Genomic DNA, 26,989 nt, shown 5'->3' with positions numbered 1-26,989 from the left:
TGAAACAGTCAGTTCAATATAATTTGCAGAATTCTTGTTGTTTATAATGGCTGCCTGGTGCTAGCAAGAGGCAGATACAAACAGGAAATAGCGTGTATGTACTTATTTTCATCACTGCAGTTATTTTGATGAAATAATATGCACAGAGAATTACTGTGTTTCTTTAAACAGGAAAATTTCTTATGACTTCAAGTGAATTTATTGTCCTGTTGTCTTCTGGAAAAGTCAGTGGTTTAAACTTGGTGATTTTAAAATGTATAAAACATTCTCTTGTTAGAGTGGACAAGTCTTTGGTTATATTTTTATCCTTCCTATGATCACTGTGTTTTCCTTTTCTGCGTTACCTTTTCTGTGAGGCTTGACTTGCCAGCCTTTCTTTGTATTATCCAAAAGTTAGTGTTGGTTTGCACCAGGAAGCAGTTTTGGTCACTACAATGCCGGTGAAGTGCAAATTCTGTATGCTACAGGAAGTCAGTGGATCATGCTAATTATGCAGATCTAGGACACTGTATTAGTGCTTTGAATTTGAGTGGTTATTTAACCAGAACTTTTACATAGGACTTCCAATGTTGAGGAAGAAGTCGGTTCTTTTGCTAGACTTCATTACAAGATTACAACCTCAAGTTGTGGCAGGGGATGTTTAAATTGGATATTAGGAAAAATTTCTTCACCGAAAGAGTTGTCAAGCACTGGAACGGGCTGCCCGGGGAAGTGGCTGAGTCCTCATCCCTGGAGCTATTTAAAAGATGTGTAGATGTGGTGCTTGGCGACGTGGTTTAATGGTGGACTTCATGATCTTAAAAGTCTTTTCCAACCTAAACGATTTTATGATTCTGTGATTCTATATAAAGATGTAGTGAAATTACATTAGTTCAGCTATGCAATTTCAACGTCTTAGTGCAGTTAGTGAGCTGCAACTTGGTACTGATTTGGGTGGAGTTTTGTTTGTGCTAGATGGGAGAAAATTCTTTTGTTTGACTGTAGCCTATATACAGAGTCTGTACTGCAGCATGACTGCTTGTAACCTTGACCTAAGGTCTCTGTCAGTGTGAGTGGAGGTGGCTTCTGGCAGTGAATAGAGAAAGCAGATGCCTGTGAGCTGTGTGTATTGTTAAAGGGTGGGAAGTGGTCTTAATTCTGCACTACCTTCTGACATATTCTACATTGGACTTTTCCTTTTAATTCTCTTAATTTAACTTGCGTCCTAATTCCAACTGATGGAACAATAATCCTGAGTTACCCACTACTGGTGAAAAAGTATAAACTTTATTTCAGTGAAGAGGTGCTCAGATGATGACAAAGACACATGACTTCCCTAAGCATAGTGTCGAAGTCGGTTTGCAGCTGACAGTTTTGTGTTTTGTTTGTAAGCACTGTGGCAAAGAAACTTTTAACTTAAGAATTTAAGCTAGATTGCTTAATAAGACTACTTGCTTGCTTTCTTTATTAACATTTTTCTGCTCTTTTTTTAGACATGGACCGTGATTATGGGCATGGAGGCTATGGTGGCCCACGATCCATGGACTCTTACCTTAACCAATCCTATGGGATGGAGAGTCATGGAGGTGGAGGCGGAGGAGGTGGTGGTGGTAGCAGGTAAAATAATCCTTCAGTTGTCCCAAGAATTGATCAAATGCAATTTAAGTTTAAATCATTCTGTCTTCTAACTTAAGTGTTCCTGAGGCATGTTGTTATGATTTTATATGAACACTTTTGTTCTGAGTCTCCATGTTCGATAAATACTGGCAAATACTAAACTCTAAGAGCTAGATTCTTGTAATAATCAGTATTTTTGTGGAAAAGTTTGACAGTGAAACAATGTATCGTTGAATGAAATGGGAAAAGTTTTATTTTTTTGTAATAACTAGCAAATTTTAGCTAATTGGCCTGACGTACCATTTCTGACATAACAGACTAGACCTAACTGGTTTAGTGCCTTAGACTGAATCTATCAACATTCCATTCTCAAGGAACATTTAGGGTATATGTTCTTTGGTTTGAATGTGCGGTGCTCAAATTATCTTGGTATTGAATCTGAAAGTCATGTCCAGATTATTTCATTGGCAGGTACTGATTACACTCAAAACTGTGTGCATGTTCTGGGTTCTGGGCTGCTTTGTAAGATGGATTGGTCTAAAAGTAAAAATTCTGATGCAGTGGTCTTAAAGTTGTGTATTTAATGCTAGGATACTATTACTGTTAACCTTTCAGATAAAAACAGTAGGGACTAGCTGATTTGATTTAGGTCTTAATATTGTATTCAAAGAAGCATACTTTTCAGAGTAGTGATTCTATCTTGGAGGAAATAAAACATGAAGAAAACTTAGATAATCTGATGGTTTTCTTATGTGCGCCCTTGAATTCTTGTCTGGCTGTAGCCAGACTACTGTATGATGTCTATAGTCACTGTGGTGCCACTGGGCAAGAACAGTACTAAGGAGGGAGGCTGGAAAAGTGTTCTGTTTTGCTGTATGGTTCTGTTAAACATTTTAGTTAAGTATAATTTGTTTAATGTTGAACATTAAGATTAACTTAAAAGTCTGAGCAGAGATTCAGGAATGAGCTGTACCTACCATATAGTAATCTGCATATGATTAAGGTTGAATGACTACTTGAACACTGAAATGTCTCTTGCTGTGTAACGTTAATACTGTGCATGGGCTTTTTTTGTAGATAGTGTCATTTTCTGTGTAGCTTTGGATCTTCTGAGACTAATATATTTTAAAATGAAGGCATTCAGTTTACTATAGATATAGTTAGTAATTTGAATCTGTTCTACTTGATATGTTATCAGTCAAGGGGTTGTCTTTCCCAGCTCCTGCTGAATCCTATTATTATAACCCTGCAGGGACACTAACGTGTTTCCTTTCCAAGTGGTTAAAAATATTGATGATTTTTAGCCTGACCTGTACCCCCCTGCCAAGCCAAAGCAAACTTTTGGTAAATAACTAAAGATTTCAGCTCCTTGTTACTCTACCCTGAAATTCCAAGGACTGTTTTTTGTCTGCTGTGCATGCATTGGACTAGACTTTCAAAATCCTGAGTTGCTAGACTTAATGGTCTGCAAGTGAAAGACGGATGCGTTGAAGGTCATTAACTCTAATTGGGAGACTGAGTTTTACAGGGAAGAAAATTTCCAAAAGTACAAATATGAATGGAAGAGCATGTGTATTTTTCCTTTAAAATTAGAATTGTGGGATGTTTAAGACTCTCAACTGTACTACTAAAAAAAAATATTTTTTTTTTCTTCAGTTCAGAACTAAGCCGCCTTTTAACTGCTGTTTAACTGTTAGAATGTGAGGGCATGATTTTGAATAAAGGAGAGCTTGACTAGCCTGAGAATGTCTGCAGGTGACTATTTTAATGAGACTAGGGCTGGGCTCTAATAATGTTTTAGTAAATAAATGTTGCTGAAAATTTTAAGTAAAGAAAGTTCAGACATACTGAACTTTAGAATTGTTTGTAGCAAAAATGACTCGGATAGCTTTCTATCTGGTCATCGTGTGGTTTGCCCAGCCCTAATCAATATTAAACAATAACACAACTGTACGGACCAGTATAGTATTAAATTGATTTTAGTTGATAAATGTCAACTGATAACTTGTCTTTTGAAATGTATAACACTAGTAAGCTTACTTTTTTTTTCTCCTCACTGTGCAACTTTTCCAGGTTTGGACCTTATGAGTCTTACGACTCCGGGTCTTCTCTGGGTGGGCGAGATCTGTACAGATCTGGCTATGGTTATAACGAACCCGAACAAAGCCGCTTCGGAGGTAGTTATGGTGGTCGATTTGACAACTCCTACCGGAATAGCCTTGACTCTTTCGGAGGTAGAAACCAGGGCGGGTCTAGCTGGGAAGCACCTTACTCCCGTTCAAAATTGAGGCCTGGGTTTATGGAGGACAGAGGAAGAGAGAGTTACTCTTCCTACAGCAGTTTTTCTTCACCCCATATGAAGCCTGCACCTGTAGGCTCTCGGGGGAGAGGAACGCCTGCTTATCCTGAAAGTGGATTTGGAAGCAGAAACTATGATGCTTTTGGAGGACCATCAACAGGCAGAGGCCGAGGCCGAGGAGTAAGTACAGAATCTTTTCAGATTCTTTTCACTAGACACTCTTTTAAACCCTTTCAAGACCACTGCTTTAAAATGAATGCACTGTTCAGTACAGTGTGGGTTTTTTGTCCAAGCAATCTATCATGGTTGACAATGTTGTGTACCCCCTTGAAGCTGTCTTCAAGTAGAACCCAGTCCTTTCTCTTGAAAGTAATGAGTAATAGACTAGTTGATAAGGTTTGTTAAATCTCTCCTTTGTTTGAAAGATGGAGATAAAAGTAATAGGTTTGGTCTAAAAGGGATTAAAAGGACTTGCATTTTTCCTTGTAAACACTAGCGTCTTCGCTGGTGGGGAAGTTCTTGGATATTGTAAAAGTTTAATTGAAAACTTTGAGTAGGTTAAAGGTGCAATGTATAAGCAAAAAATAAAACCCAGGTTGTGAATGCTAGAGTAGTTTTTGTTTCCTGTAAAGCTAAATGTTTAGCTAATTCTTTAATAGGTTGAGCACACGCTTTGTCAAACATCAAGTCTTCTTTTAAACTTCTTACTCTGACTTGTGTGTTGGAAGGGTGATGGGGAGGAAATGGCAAGGGTGAGCGGTTAGCAGTTACAGCGATTCTTTTTCAAAATTAAAGCAGAGTTAAAGGGATGTCATCAACTTGAAATCAGGTCCTTTCACAGAATTGAGATCAATTTCCACATAATGTACCTAGTCCTGTTACTTGTATGTGTTTTGTTTTGAAGACTTATGTTCTTACTCCTTTTCAGTAGATTCCTTTCCAGTGTAGGATGTAGAAACTGTATGTCCAAGAAACACCAAGATTAGCTATACACAAAATAGTGGATCACAGTTTGAAGAAATAAAGCTTGATGTTAAATGAGCTAGCAGAAAAAAAAAATCCTGACAGAAGGTCTAACTTCAAGTTGATGGTGTCCCTTTATCTTGGTTTTAAAATCTCTATTCTGATTATGGGTTTTAAGCACGAAGAGTTCAGTGAACGCTTTTCTGCCTGTGCCTATAGGTGTAACTTATCTTTTAAAACTTCTAAATATGCTATATTGATTTGGAAGTGATTCTTTAATATTAAACCGTACAACTTGTTTGTAGCTTGAAGTGTAGAGGAAGATTATTTATTATTTATTATTATTTACTGGATCTTTTAAATGCTTAATTGTGTGGTGGTTTTGTTTCAGAAAGTCTACTTTGCAGCATTCTTGAGTACTCTAGTTGTCATATTCAAATTTTAGCTCAGATTCGCACATGGCTGCTAGCTAGCATGTAGCATGGTGTGAGAAATATGTTCTAATCTTTTATGTTTCTCTGCTTGTGAAGCTGGAAGGGTTAGGTTGCTGAGCTTGGATGCCATGCTTTCAGAACTCATTTAGATCTGAAAGTTTTGTGCAGAGTTACAACCAAATAGCCTTATTTATTTTTTTGTTTTGCTTTTGAAATTTATCTTTTTAGTCTTTTATGTAATAAAGGGGAGTGTAAAGGCTAAACTACTTAACATATGTAAAATGCATTGCACCTTTAATAGATAGACTGTTTAAAAAAAAAAGAAATTATCCAAGTGCATACTTCATGTCTAATATACATGAGTACAGCATAAACTTACATACTAGGTAGTTCTGTAACTATCTCAACTAAATAAATTAACATGGAGATCTTGTGCATGGACTTCTGGTTAAGAAAAATGCCTGTTTTAGTGCATTCTGTCTGTCATTTAAAATTTGCTTTAAAAAATGTTATACCTTTAACAAAGTATGTTGAAGTTATTTTTATGTTCTTTTAACTTTGATAGTGTAATACTAATTCTCTTCTCATGGCAATACAAATATTTCTGCTTATCCAAGTCACCTATCCAGTCAGTGGGCTCTCTTCTGCCCTTTATAAATCAAATAATTGAGTTCATATTAAGTGTGTTAGCACTCTTGAAAGTGTTGCAGCTACCTAAATTCTCCCTCTTCAAATTGCTCATTTGTTCCATGCCTTCAGAGAGGTAATATTTACAAATGAGTGTCCACAAATGACTGTACCACATTTTAGAAATAATAAAGGTTTAGTCTTTCAACTGAGTTTGTATCGCTCCCTGCAGGCCCGACTGTTAAATTCTGAATTTATTGAATTCTGTGGAAGGATAAGTAAGAGAATGAGTAACCTTGCTTCAGTTAATCACTGTTCCACACTGGACAGCTGCCTTTACTCCGTTTTCAAATTGCTGCTAATCATTTGGCCTAAAGAAGCTTTAGATTTTTTTTTTAATTTTTTTTTTCTGAATGACTGCTGACTAAGGTGTTGAAAACTGGGTTGGTTAGCTCTGTTTTTTCCCAGAGGGAGAAGTCATTCATCTAGAGAATCTGAAGAGAGGTGCCAAGGTGTTAGGCTGAGATGAACTCTGATAGACATGTTGGTTGTCTGGACAATGGTTCTGAATAAGCAGAAACACAGTTTATACATACATACTCATTCTACTGGACAAACACCCACAAAGCCATTGCACAACACAAGGTCAAGCCAGGAGCTTAAATTTCCTGTGCATTTTACTCTAGAATGCAGATTTTACTTAGTTCCCAGTTTTATTGTACCAAGTAATTGTTTTATTTCTACTGATTTCCTATACTAATACCTTTCTCTTGGTTTCACAAATTTTCAGCATATGGGAGACTTTGGAGGAATGCACAGACCTGGAATTGTTGTTGACTATCATAACAAACCCGGTCCTGCAGCAGTTGCTGCAAGAGGAATAAAAAGAAAAATGATACCACAGCCATATAACAAACCTGGTGGGACGTTTATCAAGAAACCCAAAATGACAAAACCTATTTTGAAGCTAAGCCAGAAAAAATCACCTAGTAAGTAGCAAGTGCCAAAATTCTGAAGTTAAAATTACTATTTTTTGAAATTCATTATTAAGTATTTACTTTTAATTTTGAGAAGGAGGGCTGTATGAGCTGTTTTGTAACACTTTATTTTCTACCTTTGAAGTACTCTCCAACAGATTTTATGAATTTACTCTTGTAGCTTTTCTACTGCAAAGATAATTTGCTGAATGAATTTGAATGTTTTGATATGTTTAAATATGTACTGCTGATACTGTATAATGATACTTTCCAGAGGCAAATTTTCATCACTGAAAATAATTTCAGACCTCAGGTTGCCTTAGGTGACAATGCCTGACGAATATTAAAATGTTCCCTTGCATAAGCCTGGGCCCCGCTGTCCAAATACTTAGACAGATGTAAAAAGTAGTGCATCAACTGCAATGCAGCTGAAATAAAGACATGAGATGTGAGTGGAGAGGTAAAGGGAGGCAAACCAAGAAAACAGTGCAAATTGTTACAGAACAATTTGTGAAAGGCATTTTATTCCTGTAAATGAAATTCCGTAAGGAAGAGAAGAACTGGAAATATAAATTGCGAAGTGTTAGTAGCAATTGCTTTGTTTAGCTTCCCTGAAGATGTCCTGTGACTTTAATAGTTTTGGTATTGCAGACAAAGCTGGAGAAAAAAATCACTAATGAGTTTTGAATAAATTACTTGCTTTGAGGGAATATAAATGAGTATTAAATATTATGAATGGCATGTACAACAGTCAAATTTTAGTTTTTTGTGCTTGTCAATTACTGAAGAAATTACATCTACAGTGTTCTATATAGTTCGATTTCAAATCACACCTGAAAAATGTTTAAAATTATTTTAACTCAAGGCTTGCAAGGTAAATACACAGACTTGTAGAAACTTCCACGATAAATTTATTTTTTATTTTGCAATTTTAGTTACACTGCTATGTATTACAAAACTGTTCCCTTAACTTTAACTTCAAGTACTGTAAATATTTCAGGCACTGAATGTATAGAACACATTCCTCTACCTTTTGTGTAGGGAACGTTGTTGCTGGACTTGCCAGCTTTGTTGTGATGAAATGGGTCTGTAAAACACACATCCAGGTATATCAGACTTGCATCTCAAAGGTCTCCTTCTTAGCTTTTCTTCTTTCAGTACTTTTGTAGGTTCTTCTTTTCTAAACTGCCTTCAGGCAGAGCACTTCTAGTTTGTTATCTGTTCCCCCTCAGTGATTTCCACAATCCAAGGACCAGTGTGCTATATAATATTGAAGTTACTTTAAGAAGTGGAGTGGGTAGAGCCTACTAGAATGCACTTCTAATCAACCTGTCCTGTGGCTCTGAGACTGCGAGGAAGAAACTGTTGGGTGGCTTAATACAATTTTCTGAAACTTGAACTGAAATATGGTTTAAGTATTATTGTGTAGTTGAAAACTAAAAAGTTTGTAACAACTAACATGCAGTTGGTTTAGAATACATGTATGAAAATATATAGCAAAATTATATTGTCCTTTCAATCTTGACTTTCTGGTTTTGTGGAGTTAGATATAGGTGGTTGCTTCTAGAAGACTAGTTTATATTCCTAAGGATAACTGATTTTACATTTAGTGTTATTACTAAAATATGGTAAATTGTAGATATACACTGTCCTAGCTGCTTAACAAGCTGAGTTTTTTTCCTAAATATCTTATTGCCTTAAAATGAATTGACAGTGACAGTACTTTTGCACTATTTATTTCTTTCATTTTATTTTTACAGATATGAAGACATCTTTCCAGGATTCTACTATAGAGGTAAAGATTCCCAGAACTGGAAAATGTTTGTGGTTCTTTCAGAAGTTTGCACAGTGTACCTTAAATAATTATTAAGCTAGAGTTATAAAAATCAACTTAGTTTTTCTAAAGTATTTTTTTTCTTCACTTTATCTAAGACTGTCTTATTTTGGTTGCAGTCCAAAGTCCTTACCTTTTTCAGATGAAAGGTATAGTTTGTGCAAGTAGCCTGGAAAATGGATTTTAAAAGTGTGTTTGTAGACCCTACCTATTCTTGTAATGCACAGAGAGCTGTCTTATGACAGCCGTAGGTGTTGCCGTAGGTAGTCAGCTTGAATTCATACACCTAGGACGTGCTTGCCTGCTTGGATGGGTTGAGAAATTAAGTACAAAATGACAGGGAGGTTACTAAACAATGATGAGGAAGAATGGATAAGATATAAGATGCATCAAGGAGAGAGGGTAAATAAAAAAAAAGGACTAGTGTTAACAGGTGTTCTCTGATAGGGCACAAAGATTGATTCCCACTTAAAGAAAGACCAGTGGCAACAATATGTAAGAATGTGATTGGTAGCCTAAGCACATGTGTATATATCCTGGTTCCACGTTGAAAGACTGGAATGTTGTTTTCCTTGGTTTTGAGTGGAGATATTAACAGTTTTTCGACTAAGTATTTAAAAATCTGAATTGGAAGTTGGAATATTTATGTAGAAGACAGTGAGAATTTTGATTGTGAAACTAATTCACAAAGACTTCAAGGCATTAAGGAGAAATGGTAGCTTGAAGTGTTTGTTCACTGAATCTAACCAGATAGTCAATTCACTTTATTCTACTGTCATATTTGATAAAAGCAAGTAACAGGTTTTTGGAAATAAAGTAATTTCCACTGTCTTTTTCTAGATTTAGAATGGCATTGTTTTGTTTGGGTTTTTTTTTCTTACAAAATTTACGAATTTGACTTTATTAGGAAATTGAAGTGGATACAAGTGGTGCAGTTGTTATATATGAAGACTTTACAAGAGATGCTTATGATCTTGGATATCAGACTTTTGGAGGTAAGTCAGTTTGCTTTGTAAGGTATTGTATGTGTGTGCCTTTGAGTGAATAGATTTAGTAAGCATATATGACCTCTAATAGCTATTGAGTAGCATGACATTTATTTTAAAAGAGTTTATAAATTTAGGCCATGGAGAAGCTGATTATTTGTAACATCCATCTCTCACTCTTTTTGTTCTTTACATACTTATTGTCTGTCTGCTTTCTGATAATCTCTGTGTTGTTGTTGTTTGACTTTTTAAAATTTTTGTGAAATTCATGTAAATAATCTTCTAATACTTACTACCATTCCATTGCTTAAACGTTATTTATCCCACAAGTTCCTCACCCTTATCTTATTATTTTTCCCACTAGCTGATCAACCTCACCCTTAAATCCTAGGTGAGTCAGTTGATAAAAGTGGATTTAGTTAACTCGGAGACCTGCTCTCAAGAACACAGGGTCTATTACCTGTGCAGTCTGAATGAAACAAATTAATTATTAGTTTACATAAAATCAGAGTGTATATTAACTGTAGTGATTTCAAACACCTACACAAAAGAAATCCAGAGTTAAGGCTGAAACTATTTTTAGTCACCTTTCTCTTGTGTGCTGCCCTGTTGCATATGTAGTCTAATCTGATGGTAAGGAGTGTGGTAAATTTGCAGCCAAGTGATTAGTTTCTTTTCTTGAAGTAGTATTTTTTTTTAATTGTGTGGAGTTTTTTTCCATTTTTAAAAATTTGCATAAATGCACTGAAGGAAAGTGGGAACCCCACTGGGAAGTCCTAGTTTATATGTAGATTCAGGCTTCCATTCCCCAACTTGTAACAGGATGGGCACTTGAATTTGTGACTTGAGGGCTAAGATACAGGCCATTCCATTCCACAGAATGTCACATGAGATGATTTTTACAGCAGTAAAACAAGTGATCCTTTGAACGTTTCCAGAGTTGGTGGTAAGGCACTGAGTGAAATGTAAATCTTGAGATCAGTAATGGGAATTCCCTCTGTGGGTGGGTGGCTGTTTTTTGTTTCCAAATTGAATTTTAAAAAAAATAATATTTTGGATAGGGGTTTTTCTCCTTTCTGGATCAGAGTAATTTTTGAAACTCTTTGCTGCAAAATTAAAATCCTTGGGGTAATCAGGAATGAAGTGTAAGCTGTTGGTTGGTGGAAATGTTTTCAGTACTCTGTGACACTTCTGAAGCCACAGAACTTTTTGCAAGTCTTTCTTGTTTTGCATTATGCTACTGTACTGTTCCTTTCTGTTGCTGTTTGGATGGAGACAGATTTCATGGAGGCTGACCTCTCTCCTAAGGTTGAACTGCAGAGGAAAACTTAAGTGAACCTCTTTTTCCTCTGTTGGAAAATATGGGATTGTAGCAGTGGTGCTCTAAAACCATGGTGAGATTTAAATAATATGTTTCTCCTCATGCACCCCGAGTCCTCTTTCCTGGTCACTTACTTGAAGAGGCCTTTAATAACTAGGCACAACAGTGTAGAGTTTGCTTTATCTCTGAATTTCCTTACTTTTATGATTGTGATCTAGAGTGTAACCCCTTAACTACTAAGTTTTGCATTGTTGGAAGAAAATGTTTAAATTGGTTGTCTTTAGTGGAGAAAAACAGTAAAACTTCTATGGCACTTAAATAAGTCATTGAATCACTTTGGTATAGGGTCTGTCTTTGCATTTTGAGGTGTTTGTGGCAGAGACAGGGAAGATGGATACTTTTACTGGGCTGTTTTTTTTCTTGTGTTTTCTTCTTGTTGTTATTATTTTTTGTTTGAAACATAATTTTAAAATCCTTCTACGTGTTAAGATGGCAAAGGAGAAGTTAAAAGTGAGGAAGAAGAAAAGCGGCGAATTGAGGCCAGAAGAGAGAAGCAAAGGCGTAGAAGGGAAAAAAACAGTGAAAAATATGGTGATGGATACAGGTTTGTGCTATAACTTCTGTCTTGTGTACAGTGTTTTTGGTCCCCTTTATCCTTCTCTAGGAATATATCTTCTTTCCTGAAAGCTCCTTTGGAGTGATTTTAGGAAAATAAAATGCAGTGAAGAAACAAGCAAAAAAAACCCACCCTCAAAGAAAACCCCAATCCATGCAAACGAAAAAGCTCAAATTAAAACTCAGCTCCCAAATCTTGTGGCTTAGAAGACTGGATATTTCATTAGACCTCTGCTGTATCAGAAAATACACCTTTTCCTAACCCCTTCTCCCCGATAAATGCATCAGAGCACACTTAAGAAGCGGCTTAGAACAGTACTGCTTTTGAAGTATATGTTTAAGTTAAATATATATTCATGCTGATTTAATAAGCTATTAGAAATTGACTTTATTCTGGTTTTATATGTATGGTGAGCTATTTTGTAGCAAAAATAAGTAGGTAGTTCTGTAAATTGGTCTTGCCGCAACCAAGTGGGCTAATGGCCAACACTGTCCAAAACTGTTCTATGTCAGTGCAGTACATGATCATAGCATTAGTGCCTTTTCCTCAGTGTACTGAGGAAGCCATATTTCCTTGTAAAGATTATATAGTTTTTGTACGGAAAATGAACTTTAAATGAGCTCCTTTGACTATTTGTAGTTAGGAAATGATGGACTGGCTTGGCTATGAGAAGTACTGCAAAAGGTAACACAGAGAAAGAACTGTGATAGATGTACTCACAGTATAATGTGGCTTTTAAATGGATAGCTTCCAATTTCAGCAGTTTTCATCTTTACATGGATAATTCCTTAATCTGAGACTGGCCTGGTTTATTTTTGGTTCTTGTAGCAGTTACCCTTTATAATGGTATAATATTGATTTAAAAAAAAAAAAAAAATTAAATTTTTTTTTGTTTTTCACTTAAGCTTCTTTAAAGAATGCTTTTCCCATTCCTTTTATGGTTAGGTTAGTCAAGTCCTCATAGTTTTGAGGACAGAGGGAAGAATGTTTCTTTAATAGTAATGTTATTTAATGCATTTCTCTTGATAGAATGGCATTTACTTGCTCATTTTGCAAATTTCGAACATTTGAAGAAAAAGAAATTGAGTCACATCTGGAGAGTGCAGCTCACCAGGAAACATTGGATCATATCCAGAAGCAAACCAAATTTGACAAAGTAGTGATGGAATTTCTTCATGTAAGACAACTGGTTTTTGATCTTTATAATACTTTTATGTTAGGGTGTAGTAACAATTTACCATTTATCTTCAAAATATGCTTAATTTATCATCGTTATTCCTTTTGCAGATGACTTTTGACACGTCACATATTACTGAAAGTTGAAGCAAATTCAGAGTCTGTAAAATAGCATTAGTTTTACGATTAAGAGTAGTGTCTTAAGAAGTAACAGCAATTAATTGCTATTTATTAAAGGGCTATTCTTTGTAATATTTTAAGTATAGGTTCCTGTTGGAATATAAAAAAATCATGTGTCCAAAGTGTTACACCTTTTTTCCCTGATTCTCTCTAGGAGTGTATGGTGAATAAATTCAAGAAGACAGCTATGCGTAAGCAACAGACAAGTAACCAAACGGAAAATGCTCAAGCTGCTGAAAAAGATATAATGGAAGGTAAGTAATGTTTTTTATGTCAAACTGCATATTGTGGAGCTCTACTTGTCCTTTTCTCCTTTCATTCTTCTTTGAATTTGATAAAATGTTTGGGTTAAAATTACTAGTTTTCACACCTTTTCTGTACCTGGTTGGGATTCTTTGCATCATTTCTGATATGATGTGAAATGTAAGCACAAAGAGATAGCAAACCTTATTTATGTTTGCTATCCAGGTAGCCTTGTCAGAAAGTAAGACAACATTGTGGTAGGTACTTGATAAACAGAATTATGTGGGCTTTGCCACAGTCTTATTCAGTGGCACAGGTGGATGCAGATAGATTGAAAGAGCATGTGTAATAATGCACATCATTAAATACAATGGCAAGGACCTGGATAATCTAAGTGGGATAGTTGCTGTGGTTTGGAGGGACACTAACAAAAGGAGTCTGACCACTTTCTTGCCTACTCAACGTGCATCTTGGCCTGAATTTTTTTCCCTTGGCTGCCCTGCAGGCAGTTTTCCAGAGCATTTTGTGTGTCCCTGCCTTGTTATGCTGTATCCCTCCACTTTATCCTTTGCTTGAGGGCTTTCAAAAGATATGCTAGAGCCAGAGGGGACAGCTTTTGAGTACCTTTACTTTAGGCAATAACTGTATTTGAATATTACCTTAACTAGAATTTAAAGGCTAAAGGCTACTTAAAAATGGATATAACCAACATATTAATAATCTCCCAAGTTCTTTTTGTTTACTTTCCTTAAGTACTGGAGAGCCTGTTTGCATTTATGATCAAAGTATTCTGTTGGCAACGCAATATTGAAAACTGAAAGAGGAATTGAATTCATGTGCTTCTTCCTGGTGGTGTGGGGAGGCAAGGAAATAAATCCATTTTCTTATGAGGGGTAAAGCAAATCCAACTGCTTTGGTGAAGCTTTGTTTCTTGTATCAAAAGGTGTGTTATTAAGGATATTACTTATTGTTGATTTTAAATAGATGGCGTTTTTGTACATTAAATAGTTCAATTCCATTGTTGTATCATTTTTATTTCCTTCTGTTTAGGCAGGTAGGTGTTCATATATCATAACCTCTGACAGCAAACGTAATTGCCTGGGTCTCATATGTAGTCTGTGGAGACAAGGAATTGGAGTAGCCAAGTGAAAAAACTTCCTTCAACATTGCCTTCAGAGAGCCTAATTTTGGTGCTTGGTTCTGGGTGAATATACCCCTGTGGTTCAGTTGACATGTTGAACAACCGAGAGCTCTGATTTTCTGGTATAAAACAGCCAATCCCATTTTCCACTTCCCTGGAATAACGCATTTTGTGTTAATGACCTGTTACATCTTCTTTGGCAGGGGTTACTGCTGATGACCATATGATGAAAGTTGAGACTGTTCACTGCAGTGCTTGCAGTGTGTATGTTCCTGCACTACACAGTTCTGTTCAGCAGCACTTAAAATCTCCTGATCACACAAAAGGAAAACAAGTAAGATATGACATATTATTTAAAAAAAAAAAAAGGCAAGCAAAATCTAATAGTAGGCGAGAAGTGTTATGGTACTCAGTACAAGTAATTTCTAAGTTCTTGTTGATATTACTTGCTCTCTAGAAAGCTAGAATGTCCTTGTTACACTCTGCAAACATAATGTCTCATGAAGTAACCAGCACTTAAAAACTCCCAATTAGTGAAATGTTAATGTGCTTAATAGTTGACAGTAGTAAGTCCTGAGAAGGTTACTAGGAATGACTTTTTTGTTTTATGGGAATTTTTTTACTACTATTAAGTATTGGAAAGATTTTGTTTATTCAAATTGCAAAATATAATATGTATGTTCCCAGCAAGATCACAAACCTGGTGTCTTTTTTTTTTTTTTTTTTTTTTTTTTTTTTTGCTTAGTTGTTATCTTTTTAATTTGAAGAAAAGTGAGAGCAGTTTAGAATTAGCAGCAGTATGGAATTGGTCCCTGTTGAAGAGGGAGAGAGTAGTTGAAAGAGAGGAAGAGTAGAAGAGTTGAAAGAGTAGTGTGTGTAGGACAAAAAACAGTTGTCGTAGTAGGCAAGCTTGACAAAGTAATGTTTTGTTTATATATGAGCTTCTGCGATTATGGAATATCATAGAATCATGGAATAGTTTTGGTTGGAAGGGACCTTTTAAAAGTCATCTCGTCCAACCCACATACAATGAGCAGGGACATCTTATGTTAGGCTGTGATGGGAAAGCATGCATGTTACCTGTAGATGAGAACAGGTAACTGTGGTTGTAGACTGGCATGTGGTTGTACTTCATTATGTAAGGTGTGAATATATCTTTTGATGAAGCTAAATCAACAAGCTGTAAACACTACCAAACTTAATCTTAATTATGTGGTTTGGACTTAAATGCTAAGAATGAGCATTTCACACTGCCAGATGTTCATTATCTTCCTCACGGAAACTGACCATGGATTCGAATTGTGTGACAATTGTAATAGGTGTATGATAATTATTCACTGTTAAATTTGTTTCCAACACTACCAAACTTAATCTTAATTATGTGGTTTGGACTTAAATGCTAAGAATGAGCATTTCACACTGCCAGATGTTCATTATCTTCCTCACGGAAACTGACCATGGATTCGAATTGTGTGACAATTGTAATAGGTGTATGATAATTATTCACTGTTAAATTTGTTTCCTAGGCCTACAGAGAACAAATAAAAAGGGAGAGTGTTCTTACTGCCACCAGTATCTTGAATAATCCTATAGTCAAGGCACGGTATGAGCTGTATGTGAAGGTAAGATGCAAATGAAAAAAAAGGCAGTCTTTACCATACCACTATTTCCTCCATGCTGATGGAGTTTAACCTTAGTGCTCTGTCTTCTGTTTCTGCCTTCTAGGTAGCTCACAGATTGAAAACACTTCTAATGTAATTTGCCAGTGTCAAATTGTTGTCTCAATAAGTTTGCAGAAAAAATTCCCACCTTCAGGTTTAACATTTATGTGTATTAATTAGATGCTCTTATTAAAAAAAAAATAAATTAAAAAGATCAAGCTTCAGGAAAGCATCAGCAGTGTCTTTATATGTAATCCTAACTGTAGGGCACCAAACGCTTTACAAATGAGTCTGTCTGTGTTTAGAAGCAAAGACTCAAGCATGTAGCTGTGTACTAAAGTACTGTGCACATGCTACTTAGCTACTTTTTATTCCATAAAATGTCTGATTCATGGCAGCATACCAGAAATGAAAGCCCACAACAGTAGTTGTTGTGATCAGAGAATTTAAAAAGCATGACGGCCTATGTTGCAGATACATGACTTGAGAAACATACGTGTTCATTTTAGCAAGATGTGGTGTGTTTTTTTTTTTTTCTTCTGGGCTGGTGGAGTGACCTTTTCTGTAGTACCATTATTAGTTGTTTACAGTAGTTGCTTTTAATTGGTTTATAACTTTACCTGTTGCCAAACAATAGACTCTTTCACACAAAGCTATATTGTATTACGGAAATATGACGAGATATAAGCCAATGCAGAAGTTAATTGTGACTTAAAATGTCAAATTAGTCACGCCCTGCAAAATTATGTATGATTGAGTGCATGAATCGGTTTCAGACAACTGTTCTCTATCTGTTAAGAAAAGGTAACAAATCCCAGGTACCACAGCCTGGAATATCTGCTGGTACTTCCAGCCGTCTCTTGTGGTGTTCCTTATGGCCTCGATTGTGCTTGCATTGTCCCGTGCAGCCCCCTAGTGGGGGACTGGTAAAAGAGGGGCTGGAAATTTGCCATTCATCAGTTGGAAATTTGAGGAAGATAAAACTTGCAAGATTGTCTTCACAAGGAGGCCACTGACATTCTCGGAATCGCTGCACTGGGTTTTCCTGGGGTGGATTGAACTTAATACATTTTCAGCAGCACCTGCTCAGTGAGATGTATCTGGCTTCTGGTTATGCAAATTGTTCTCATTCTTATCAAAATGTGTAATCAACTGCAGACTGAAGGAGTCCAGTTTTATTATACAGCATGTGATGAATCAGAGCATGTACTGCATGCATTTTGTGCCTGCAGTCTTCAGGAGAGTAGAAAATCCTTGTTAGAGCCAAAAAGAACTTTCTTTGAGATGAAGGGCAGACTGGCTTGGGGAAACACCCCTCCCCACCCCTCAACTGAAAAAATCCAAAACCCCAAACAAAAAAAAAAAACCCACAAAACAAAAAAAGCCTGAACCCCCTTTTTTTTTTTTTTTTTTTTTTTTCCCCGAAAATGTTGTCTATCCTGCATATGCAGCATGGAAGGAGGAAGTTCACAGCAGGAAAGATCTGGTAGGCTGTTGCATAGATTTGTACCAAGTCACAAAGGTCATCAGCATCACAAATGCATTTGACAAAAAGAGAACAAAATTGCCAGTCAGCAACTCCTGATTTTTATGCATCCTTTTTGATACAGTTTGACATGAGCAAAAAAGAGAGAATTTTTTTCTTTCTTTCTGTTACACTGCTGGATTTCTCTGTGCATATTAGGAAGTTTGTTCTTTTAATGTGTGGCCTAGAAGAGGTGCATATCCCAAATAAAGTTGAATTAGGGAAAGTTAATTTTCTGTTGAGGCCAGTACTGCCCTCTAGAACCATATCCTGCCAAGAGTGGTAGTCATCCATCTCTTTACCACAACCAGTATTTAGGACCCACCTTTCCCCCATTGTGGTTTTGTGTGAAACATTCTGCTGAAGCCATTTTGATTGCCCTGGGGAGCTACTGAGTAACTGCTTGGAAGATGACAACTTAATATAATTTTGGTTGATTGACTGACTGACACCTGACAGCAGGTGATCAGTTTTGAGGATATTTGATGCATGTTGCACATTTTTCAAGGTTGAAGGCTCTGGCTAATGTTTGACTGAAAATGAGGGAGTGGTTGATGACTTCTGGGCTGGAGTAAGCTAATTTACAAGCAATAACAACTGCTGTCTTACTTGGAACACCTTGGCCACTTCTTTTGACTAAAATGCCATTCTACGTCTTATTCATCTACCTAAATGCTTAATGGAAAATCTCCTTTACCCTTTGATTTGATTTTCTCTGCAACTAAAGATTGTTCCACAGGTTGTTTGCTGTATGTACAAAAGGAAAGAAAGCAAATAGATGCATCAATTTTAAACAAACTTGCTCAGGCAAAAAGTTACTGCTTGATGAAGTCATGACTATCTCTAATTTTGGACCATTTAGAACTTCCTGGATAAAATGATGTCTGTGATCAAAAGCTGCTTGGTTGTTGCTTGAGAGAAGCATCATAGAGGTTAACATTTTCTGTCACTGTATCCCAGGACTTTTTGATCATGTGTATTAGTGAAGGCATTCTAAAGTTTACAGGTTAGGTAGGCAGACTTTGGTATTTTTTTGGGTCAGGTTTGTGAGACCTGTTGTAGATAGATACAGAGAGTGGTTTCTGGGGACATATGAATCTCAAAATTTTGGTTGTAAATACCAGTTCACAGTCTTAGGCTTTCTTTGCTATTGAAATATTCTAGAGACAGGGATCCCAAAGAATGCATCTCTTGGGAATAAACAACTTATCTGTTTGTTTTTTTATGCTCTGTAGGCATCGTAAAGTGTTTCTGCAGCAGTTCCATGGTGTGCCTGTGTTCTTGTTTTCTGGGTTTTTTTTAATTTTGTTTTTTAAAGCCATCTGGGAAGATGGGACCAGTGTGGCTGTCAAAATCAACTAGCATCAAAATTGGCTCTGCATGCTGTGCTGGATGCGTCTGATGCTACATCACTGGAAAAGAGTGCAGTCATTAGGATCTTCCCCTTGAGGGCAGTAACTTTTTCCTTAGTTTGAGAACTTGAAAAGTGCATTTTTCCTCTGAAAAAACAGTTGTGGAAAGCAACTTAAATTTTTTTTTGTTATTATTGTATAGAGATCTGTTCAGCCAGAAATAGTGTGCTGAATCCAATTCTGCTAGGTTAGCCAGAAGCGACATACTGACTCCACAGGAATGAAGTGTAACAATTTTCTGTAGCTTGTCCCCAAGAGTCAGGGACAGTCAGAAGCTGGCTGCAGGATTGTGGAAGTAGTTGTTTTAGAAGTACATTCTTTAGCTGTAATTCATCATTATACCTAGCCTAGACATGAGAGGATTTTAATCTTTCTTTTTGTAACAGGTTTCATAAAAGGGCTTCTGATATCCTTGTGAATCGTTTACAGAGAAAGGCCACCTTTTGTTTTCTTTTAGTAGCAAACAATGCTCTCTGTTAGGCAGTATGAAATTCTTAATATACCTGTCTTCCCTCTATAACGTCTACTGATGAGCATGTATTTGAAGCTAAGGAGGTGTAGTATTCTTTACTTGGTAAATAGCTTATTTCTGTCTGTCCTTGGAATCCTTGTTCCTGTACCCAAATGCGATTGAAAATATTTGGCTGAATCCAAGGTAAATGGCACTAGCATCTTTGCAGTCAGGAGGTCTTTCACGCTTCTATCCAGAAAGGAAAGTAGATGAATGAATACAATTTGGAGGAGTTATGTCAGTCCTTGTTGAATTAAGGTTTGGATGCTCAGTCTCTTTATTTCACTGTGTTTTCCATTGATGTTGGAAATGAATTGGTTTGGGCACTCGCTTTTCCGTATGTGGCGGTTTTTTTGGTGTGGTGTTTTTCTTTTTTTTTTTTTTTTTTTTTTTTTTTTTCCTTCATGAAACTGTTTGAGTGAATACATATTTTTTTTCGGTATTTCAGTGTTGGATGCTGTTACTTATTCAGTGAAATACTCCTTGGTGTTCTGTAGCTCCATGGTGTGTGATGCTAATAGTGGATCATCTAAAGTAGTATGAGTTTTAACTGAGATGTGAGGTTTTCTTCTTTTCGTAGGGCTCAGATAAGTTATCATACCAGGTTTCTGTGTACTTGACTGTTATCTATGAGAATCTACTTCTAAAAGAGCCAAACTTAGTATCTTAGAGAAGTTTAAATACTACCTTAATCATGGAGTTTCTATGGCAGCTGTGTCTTTGATTAGGCTATGAGTTGATTGGGCTCAACAGACACTGCCAGCTAAGTGCTGTAGGTCAGCCATTACAAAATGCGTGTATAACATTAGCCTGGCATTTGGAATAACATGGTCTCAAATAATTCTGCTTTTTTTGGGTTACTCTTTCAATCTGAATTTATGATTTTTTTTTTTCAGTGATTTTAGAGTAACCATGGAGCCAAGTTTTTGTTTAGTGGCATTTGCTAAAGATTTTTATAGCTTTAAAATTTTTCAGTGATTTGGAGACCACCTGAAAAATGTAACTCAAGTAAAAATACTGATGTTCATTTAGATGTAAGCAAAAAAAGACAAGAGGCCTAATACTCAATTTTTCTTTTTGGATCATCTTTTAAATAATACTCTTGAAATCCCAATTCTAGTGTAGTTAGTGATTGGTGTCATGTTCAGATCAGACTTGCTCTGTCAGATGTTTGAACATGAAAGGAGCTTTAGCAAAGAAACTCTTAATACTTCATGTTGTTATTGTTTATTGGTTATTCATAGTTCTGAAGTATCTGAAACAAGGTATATCTGAGGTGTATCTTATACTGAATTATTGCATGAAACAGAGAAAATGTGTAACTTGGATGCTGATGTATTTGAAATAATATCTGAGAAATCTGCTTGATAATTTTTCTGCCTCGTCAATGAAATGAATTTCAGGCTAGGCAATGTAATTAATTCTATATTTCTTTCATTTACTGAAGAGTTTGCTGTTTTGATAGAATTATTCAGAGTAAATAAAGACTAAATAAGGAAAAACAGAAGGAAACTCTTCTGATCTGATTGTGTTTTAATTGAAGAGAAAATAGAAGCAGCTGTAGTTTTTATTATAAACATGTTGAAACTTAGCCATGTGATTTTTAATTTACTAAATGTTAAAGTTAAACTGAAGTTTGTGTGTAGCATACTTTGGCTTTTTCTCAATGCCATTTCTGCTTTCGTTTAAAACAGTTTCTTGGGATCCCAATTTCCAGTGTGCATTAAAATGTGTGGCTAATTTGAAATAAAATCTGTTTTGATTTTCTTGGGGGGGAGGGGAACCCAACCTATTAAAAAGCTGTATAAAATACCATCGCATTTTTTAGTGGCTGCCCTTTTCAATCACTGAAATGATGACTATTATTTTATTTTTATGTTTGAAATAAGTATCAAAGTGCTTGTTTTCAATCTTCTGCTTCAGGGTGAAAATCCTTTTGAAATTAATGATCAGACTCAGGAGCAGCAGGCAGAAGAAGAGGACAAGGCTGATGAGCCAGTTGAGGGTGAGGAAGAGGAGGAGGAAGAAGAGGAAGAAGAAACTGAAGAACAAACTGACTTCACTTTAGACCACACTGAAGATAACTAAGTGCAAGAAAATGAAAATATATTGGGGAGGGGGGCAAAACAGCTTTTTATTTCTGCTCTGAATTGGCTAAGACTTTTTAATAGTCTCAAATGAAGTTGTTGAAGATTCCCCACCGTATGCATGCATTCCATTCCATGGAGAACTTGTTTATATAATTCCTTTGTGTTCCTGATCTTGTTTAAAATGAAATTAAGACTATTTTAGTTGAGCTTTTTATAGCAAATTGACTGTTAAAGCTGATTAAAACATTGTGTTGTATATTTTTTTAAGCATCCTATTTTTTTGATGTGTGTATTGAAAGTTGGATATAATAATTTTTGGTCTAATCAATTGAAAATAAAGGCGGGTTTGTGGGGTAAATATATGAAATGCTGTATGGCATTAGATTATCATATTTACCTCTAAGTACAGAATGAGTAACTTCAAAAATTGTGCTGTTGAGTGTGGCTGTTTCGGGGACTGCATTGCACTCTGTATAATAGAGTATGTGTTATAATATGCCTTGTAGCTTTTTGTGATAAGATGTACCAGTTTGTAGCAATAAACCACTTAAGAAATGTTACTGTTTAAAGTGTCTATAGTGACATGTTTCAAGTATTTCCTCATACTGACTACCAAGTTGGTTTCAAATCAAATCTTGATTGATATGATTGAAAGTATTTAATGCTTGTAGTTGCATCTTAGTAACTTATGTTATTTATTGCTGGTTTTTTGATGTATTCAGACTCCACCTACCAGGACAGATAAGCACTTCAGCGGTCGTAATGTGCCTGGGGGAAGCATGCTTTCAGTATATGTACATGCTGTGTGCACTGTTTCTGTCTTAGAAATTATATATCAGTACACTCGCATTTTTTTCTTTCTAATCTAGCTTTTGACTAATGAGAACAGGAAATGGCTAATTTAACTGTTTCTAAGTACAACTAAGTAATTTGCATAATTTTAAATGTGGTAAGTTAACAGAAATAACTTCACAGTTGTGGTACATCTTGTGGTCATTATGGGGAATTTTTTTCAAAATCTCGTATATGTAATTTGTGCCCCGTTCTATTGGAGAACCTTTGTGTTACTTCTTAGCCATCGCTGTATACAGGTGGTGTAAGCAGAGTGTGGACAGAGGTTAGACAGAATTAAAATACTTCTAACCTCACATGACTAATTTGCTTTTTTAGTGATCTGTTGTAGAATTGGGGAAAGTGTGCAAGTATTATGGGGGAATACTTGATTTAGATATTGGGCCACCAGAAAGTTTAGTAACAGTCAACTCCAAAGAATTCTATGTTTTGTAGTCATTTAGCTGTGGCCTTTTAGTGTAGCTTGGAGAACAGAAAACAACATTATGAGGAAAGAGAGGAAACAGAGTTTGATGCCTTGACCTCTTGTTTTCTGTATGGCTTATACTTTTCCATTTAAAAAAAATCAGCGTGATGTAGACTTGATTGTTTTACTTTTAAGTGGGTTAGCTTGGAATTAAAAGTTTAGCATGGGTTGATTGAAAGATGTGTTAAGCCTGCAGTTGGTTGAACAGCACCTGTCTTGGATATGTAAGCTTAAAATAACAAAGTACTCTAGATCTCTAAACGCTCATTCTCCGGTTCTCCATCTTAAGTCTAGGATTAAGCTTCATATTTGCATTACTTTTAAGGTGTAATTTCCCCTTCTCCCTTACAAGCTGTTCACTCAACTATTTGTGTTCTGTTTTTAGATCTCTTGCCCTATAAGAGGAAGAAACTGATCTCTTCCCAGGCAGCAGGAACTGTGTCTGTCCTAGGAACTGGCTAGAGCTTTAGCATGAGAGCTTGTTTACAGTAGTTAAGAGAACTAAGGTGCTGCTGAAATTTTTGCAAGTGGTGGGTTTTTGTCTGTGGTTCCTTTACTAGTTGAAGAGAATTAAGTTGCTTCTAAGCAGCTAAGATAAGCCCATCTACCTAAGATCTCAGTACTCTGTTTTCTTTGCTGTAGTCATTTTATCAACTATGACCTCAAGATCTTTGAATTTTAAGCATTCTTGACTTCCCTGGTAATCTAAAATACATCCCTGATTTCTTCTCTATGCTGGCAGTTCTTGCCTATAAAGTGTGTTAAGTGATAGCTTAAGTTTACACGGCAGATTTTGGTGGAGGGCAACTGCTGATTATAGTGGACAAAATTAGCCTTTTCTGTAGCCTTAGAAGGAACTTCTAAGGGAGTTCTTGGATCTGGCTAATATTTAATCTAATTTAATTTAATTTCCTACATGAATGACAAAGTATGGAAATAATTTCAGAGGGAGTGATGATTGGTCATTCCGGTTGACAGATTCCTGTTAAGCTGTGCACCCTGCCCTGGTTATTCCAAACTGAGTGGAGATTACGTTTGTTTGTTTCAGAATCTCAGAAATAAGGTCCATAGTTCTAGGCAGTTCTGGATGAAGGTGCCTTCTGGAATATACAGGTATATTTATTTACACATCCCTGTAAGAGACCTTTCCAGTTTCTTTTGCATTCACCAAAGGCTAGTTATGTGCTGTCAGCTTCCTGACTGATAAGTGTTGGTGGCAGTAACATAAGCCTTTCCCTTGATCGTTTTCTAAAGACCTTCTTGCAATGTTGATTACCCCAAGCTTATAAAATCACAGACAATTTGGGAGCATAGTTGTACCCCCCATCCCTAAAGACCAGTTTAACTAAATGAAAGATCAGCGGAAATCTGGACTTAGAAATGTAGTTGTTGATGATTCACACTCCAGATGATGATTGGTTCCTAATAGTGTTTCTTGGAGAGTTAACTGATGAGGGAAAAGCAACTGGATACAGTTAGGCAGCTGATGGGTATAGGTCCTCTCCTGGAACCAATATTGAGAGATTTGATAAGGAATTTTGTGGTTGGTAAAAAGTGGTATCAGGTGATGTTAAGTATTTCAGGATGTTTAAAAGCATCTGTTGGGAAATAAAAAAGGCTATCCTAGATCACAGGCAAGATCTTTCTCGAATCTTGTTCTCATGCATGAGCTGTAGAACTTTTTAGTGTCTTTGAGTAGAATCAACAGAGAAGGTGTGGTACCTCTAGTCTGAGGAGCCAAAACTACATGTTTCAGGTGAGGGTTTACTTTGAAAAAGAATTGCAAGGATTTAACTTGCGCAGTGATAGTAATGCTATCTTATTCTGTTGGAAACACCTTGCTGCATTTTTAATCTTTTACAGGACACTGCTTAATGGTATCTTGATTCATAGTTGACATGCTGAAGAAATAACATGCAAGTCACGTCATGTTCTAACTGCCTCTTTTTGGAGCTAGAACGTGAATCTTTCTGCTCTGGAAAATGTTGAAAAAGATAGTCTAGGATTTTTTTTGTTTGTTTGTTTAGGGTTGAACTTGCAAGGTGGCTAATACAGTACAGTAGAAAGACATATCCTTGCAACTTATACATACTGAATAACTACCATATGCATGTGTTCTTATGTGTATTGCAGCCCAAATGCACTAGGCTTTTTGTATGCAATTATTTTTTGCTACACAGTGTAACTGTAGGACAGTTAGCACACCCATGTAATATTTGGCTTGTTTTCATGCTACACAAAGGATTTAAGTCTTCAAATGAGCCTGTAGATTCTTTTGACTTTTCCTGTATTGCTTACAGTTATGAATAAATTAAATGAGTTTTCAGCTTGCTGAATTACTAACTATACATTTTTCTTACCATCTTCTGCCAATGGTCTTTACAAAAAAATATCAAGCATTTTCTTTAAATGCCAATCCAATCTTCCAATATTTTTCAGATGCTGGAATGCCTTCTGCGCTTCTTAAGCAGCACTAAAATAGAGAATCCAGAGCTTTTCTTCAATTGTTTATCCATCCACTAAATGAAGTCTTCACGCACTCAGCTTTTAGGACTGTAGGGAGAAACTTTATTGTAAGCAGTGCTTATAACAGTCAGAGTTTAGTCTCTCCTAGATGCTTCCTCCCAACTTAAAGCAAGGAAAAGCTTGGTAAGTCCAACATACTCTTGAGTCTAAAGCCTGTGATGAGGAAATTTTACATCAGGTTTGTTAGCAGTGAAGGTTTGTTCTGTGTTAAGTATATGAATGAATAACATATAATCTGTTCAATTTGCTTTTAAGTTAATTTCTAAAATTGTCCTAAGTGCTTGGGCTTATAGTGTTGTACTTGTTAAAAGTAATTAACTGTATGAAGTTCTGCAGCTCGATTCAGCTGTCCTTAAATAGATTTGACTGGTTTTAAATACAGCTAGCCAATGAATAAGCCTTTCTTTATAAGTAAAAATATCTATAAACTGAAGTCCAACATCTAAAACAAAAGAGCTTCTGATGTTTTTCTACAAATCTGAGCTTTCCTCATCCTATCCTTTGGTACTTCAAAGCTGATGCCCACAGGAAAAGGAATAAATACCTAGAGGGTGAACTGGAGCATCAAAATCTGCTGAGGCAAAAACATAAAAGGGAAAGCTGCTTAACAAGACCCTCAGACCTCCTACTGTCCTGTGAGTCTTTTTGGTTTAAAACAAAGTTCTGCCTGTATGCAGAAGTGTGGTGATTTTTATTTTTTTTTTTCAGGATTGAAGAATACCAGGTGTTATGGGAGAACAAGGAATAAATAATAGGCTTGCCTTTGTGGTCCCCTGCAGGTCAAACGTTTGAATCTTCACACTAAATGTGCCTGTTCTTTTATGGAGACTTGCCATTCTCATTCTTTTTTTATCCCATACATCTTTATGGACTTTAGAACATGCATATTCCAAACTCCTTCTGTGCTTGTAGGGTTCTCTGTATGTCCAAAGCTGTGAAGGTAAGTCAATGTTGGGAGCTTTTGTGGGATATCAAAAAAGCTAAGAATGGATAATATGGTGGCAGGAGGAGTGCTTATATTGTGAATAAGCACAACCTGCTCCATTTTTAAATGGATATTTGTCAAAGATTGTTAGAACAGAACAGCTATATGGACTTAGGAAAAGGGCTGCAAGTGTCTAGATGCTCAATTTTAAAAAGAGCATCTTGCTCAATGTACAATGCTTTTCGATCTTCTCACTTCAGAAGGGTCATAAGATACATGTCCCTCATCACCAGCTAATAACATTGTGGTCCAGATCCTTTTATTTTTTTTATCTGTCTGTAAGGTTGCTGTACCATTGAACCATCGATCAGTAAGGTTCTTCTAAGAGTTCCTGTAAATCAGTCTTCCTCTTTTCACACTGAGATGACTGAAACATGTTGGAGGCTGTTTGGATTTCCCAGAACATAGAGCTAAGATAACCATGTAGCTACTGCACATGCGGCAGTGAAGAATTTACAGTTGCCTTAAGATCTGAATGTGCTTTATATTGTCTGAATATTTTATTCTGTTGCAGGCATCCATCTGGAAGCTAATTACTCTGAGGGAGGGGACTGTGGTGGCAGATCAG

General features: G+C 36.3%; 1 protein-coding gene across 2 annotated transcripts in view; it reads left to right on the top strand.

The window, feature by feature from the left end:
• Positions 1-25,258, top strand: part of ZNF326 (zinc finger protein 326) — a 29,908-nt gene extending 4,650 nt beyond the window's left edge. For both annotated transcript variants that reach the window (XM_086754126.1, XM_086754125.1), the window contains 11 exons: positions 1,473-1,596; positions 3,670-4,075; positions 6,710-6,908; positions 8,657-8,691; positions 9,638-9,725; positions 11,527-11,641; positions 12,683-12,830; positions 13,164-13,263; positions 14,597-14,727; positions 15,920-16,015; positions 21,426-25,258. In XM_086754126.1, coding sequence (XP_086610252.1) covers positions 1,473-1,596; positions 3,670-4,075; positions 6,710-6,908; positions 8,657-8,691; positions 9,638-9,725; positions 11,527-11,641; positions 12,683-12,830; positions 13,164-13,263; positions 14,597-14,727; positions 15,920-16,015; positions 21,426-21,590 — 1,607 coding nt within the window. In that variant the 3' untranslated portion in view covers positions 21,591-25,258. The remainder of the gene's footprint in view (positions 1-1,472; positions 1,597-3,669; positions 4,076-6,709; positions 6,909-8,656; positions 8,692-9,637; positions 9,726-11,526; positions 11,642-12,682; positions 12,831-13,163; positions 13,264-14,596; positions 14,728-15,919; positions 16,016-21,425) is intronic.
• The last annotated feature ends 1,731 nt before the right edge of the window (positions 25,259-26,989 follow it).

Source organism: Chlamydotis macqueenii, chromosome 8 (genome assembly GCF_036417535.1).
Source record: "Chlamydotis macqueenii isolate bChlMac1 chromosome 8, bChlMac1.mat, whole genome shotgun sequence".
In the NCBI taxonomy this organism is placed as follows: Eukaryota; Metazoa; Chordata; class Aves; order Otidiformes; family Otididae; genus Chlamydotis; species Chlamydotis macqueenii.
The sequence above is the reverse complement of the archived record's forward strand: the minus strand, read 5'-3'. Positions and strand labels throughout refer to the sequence as shown.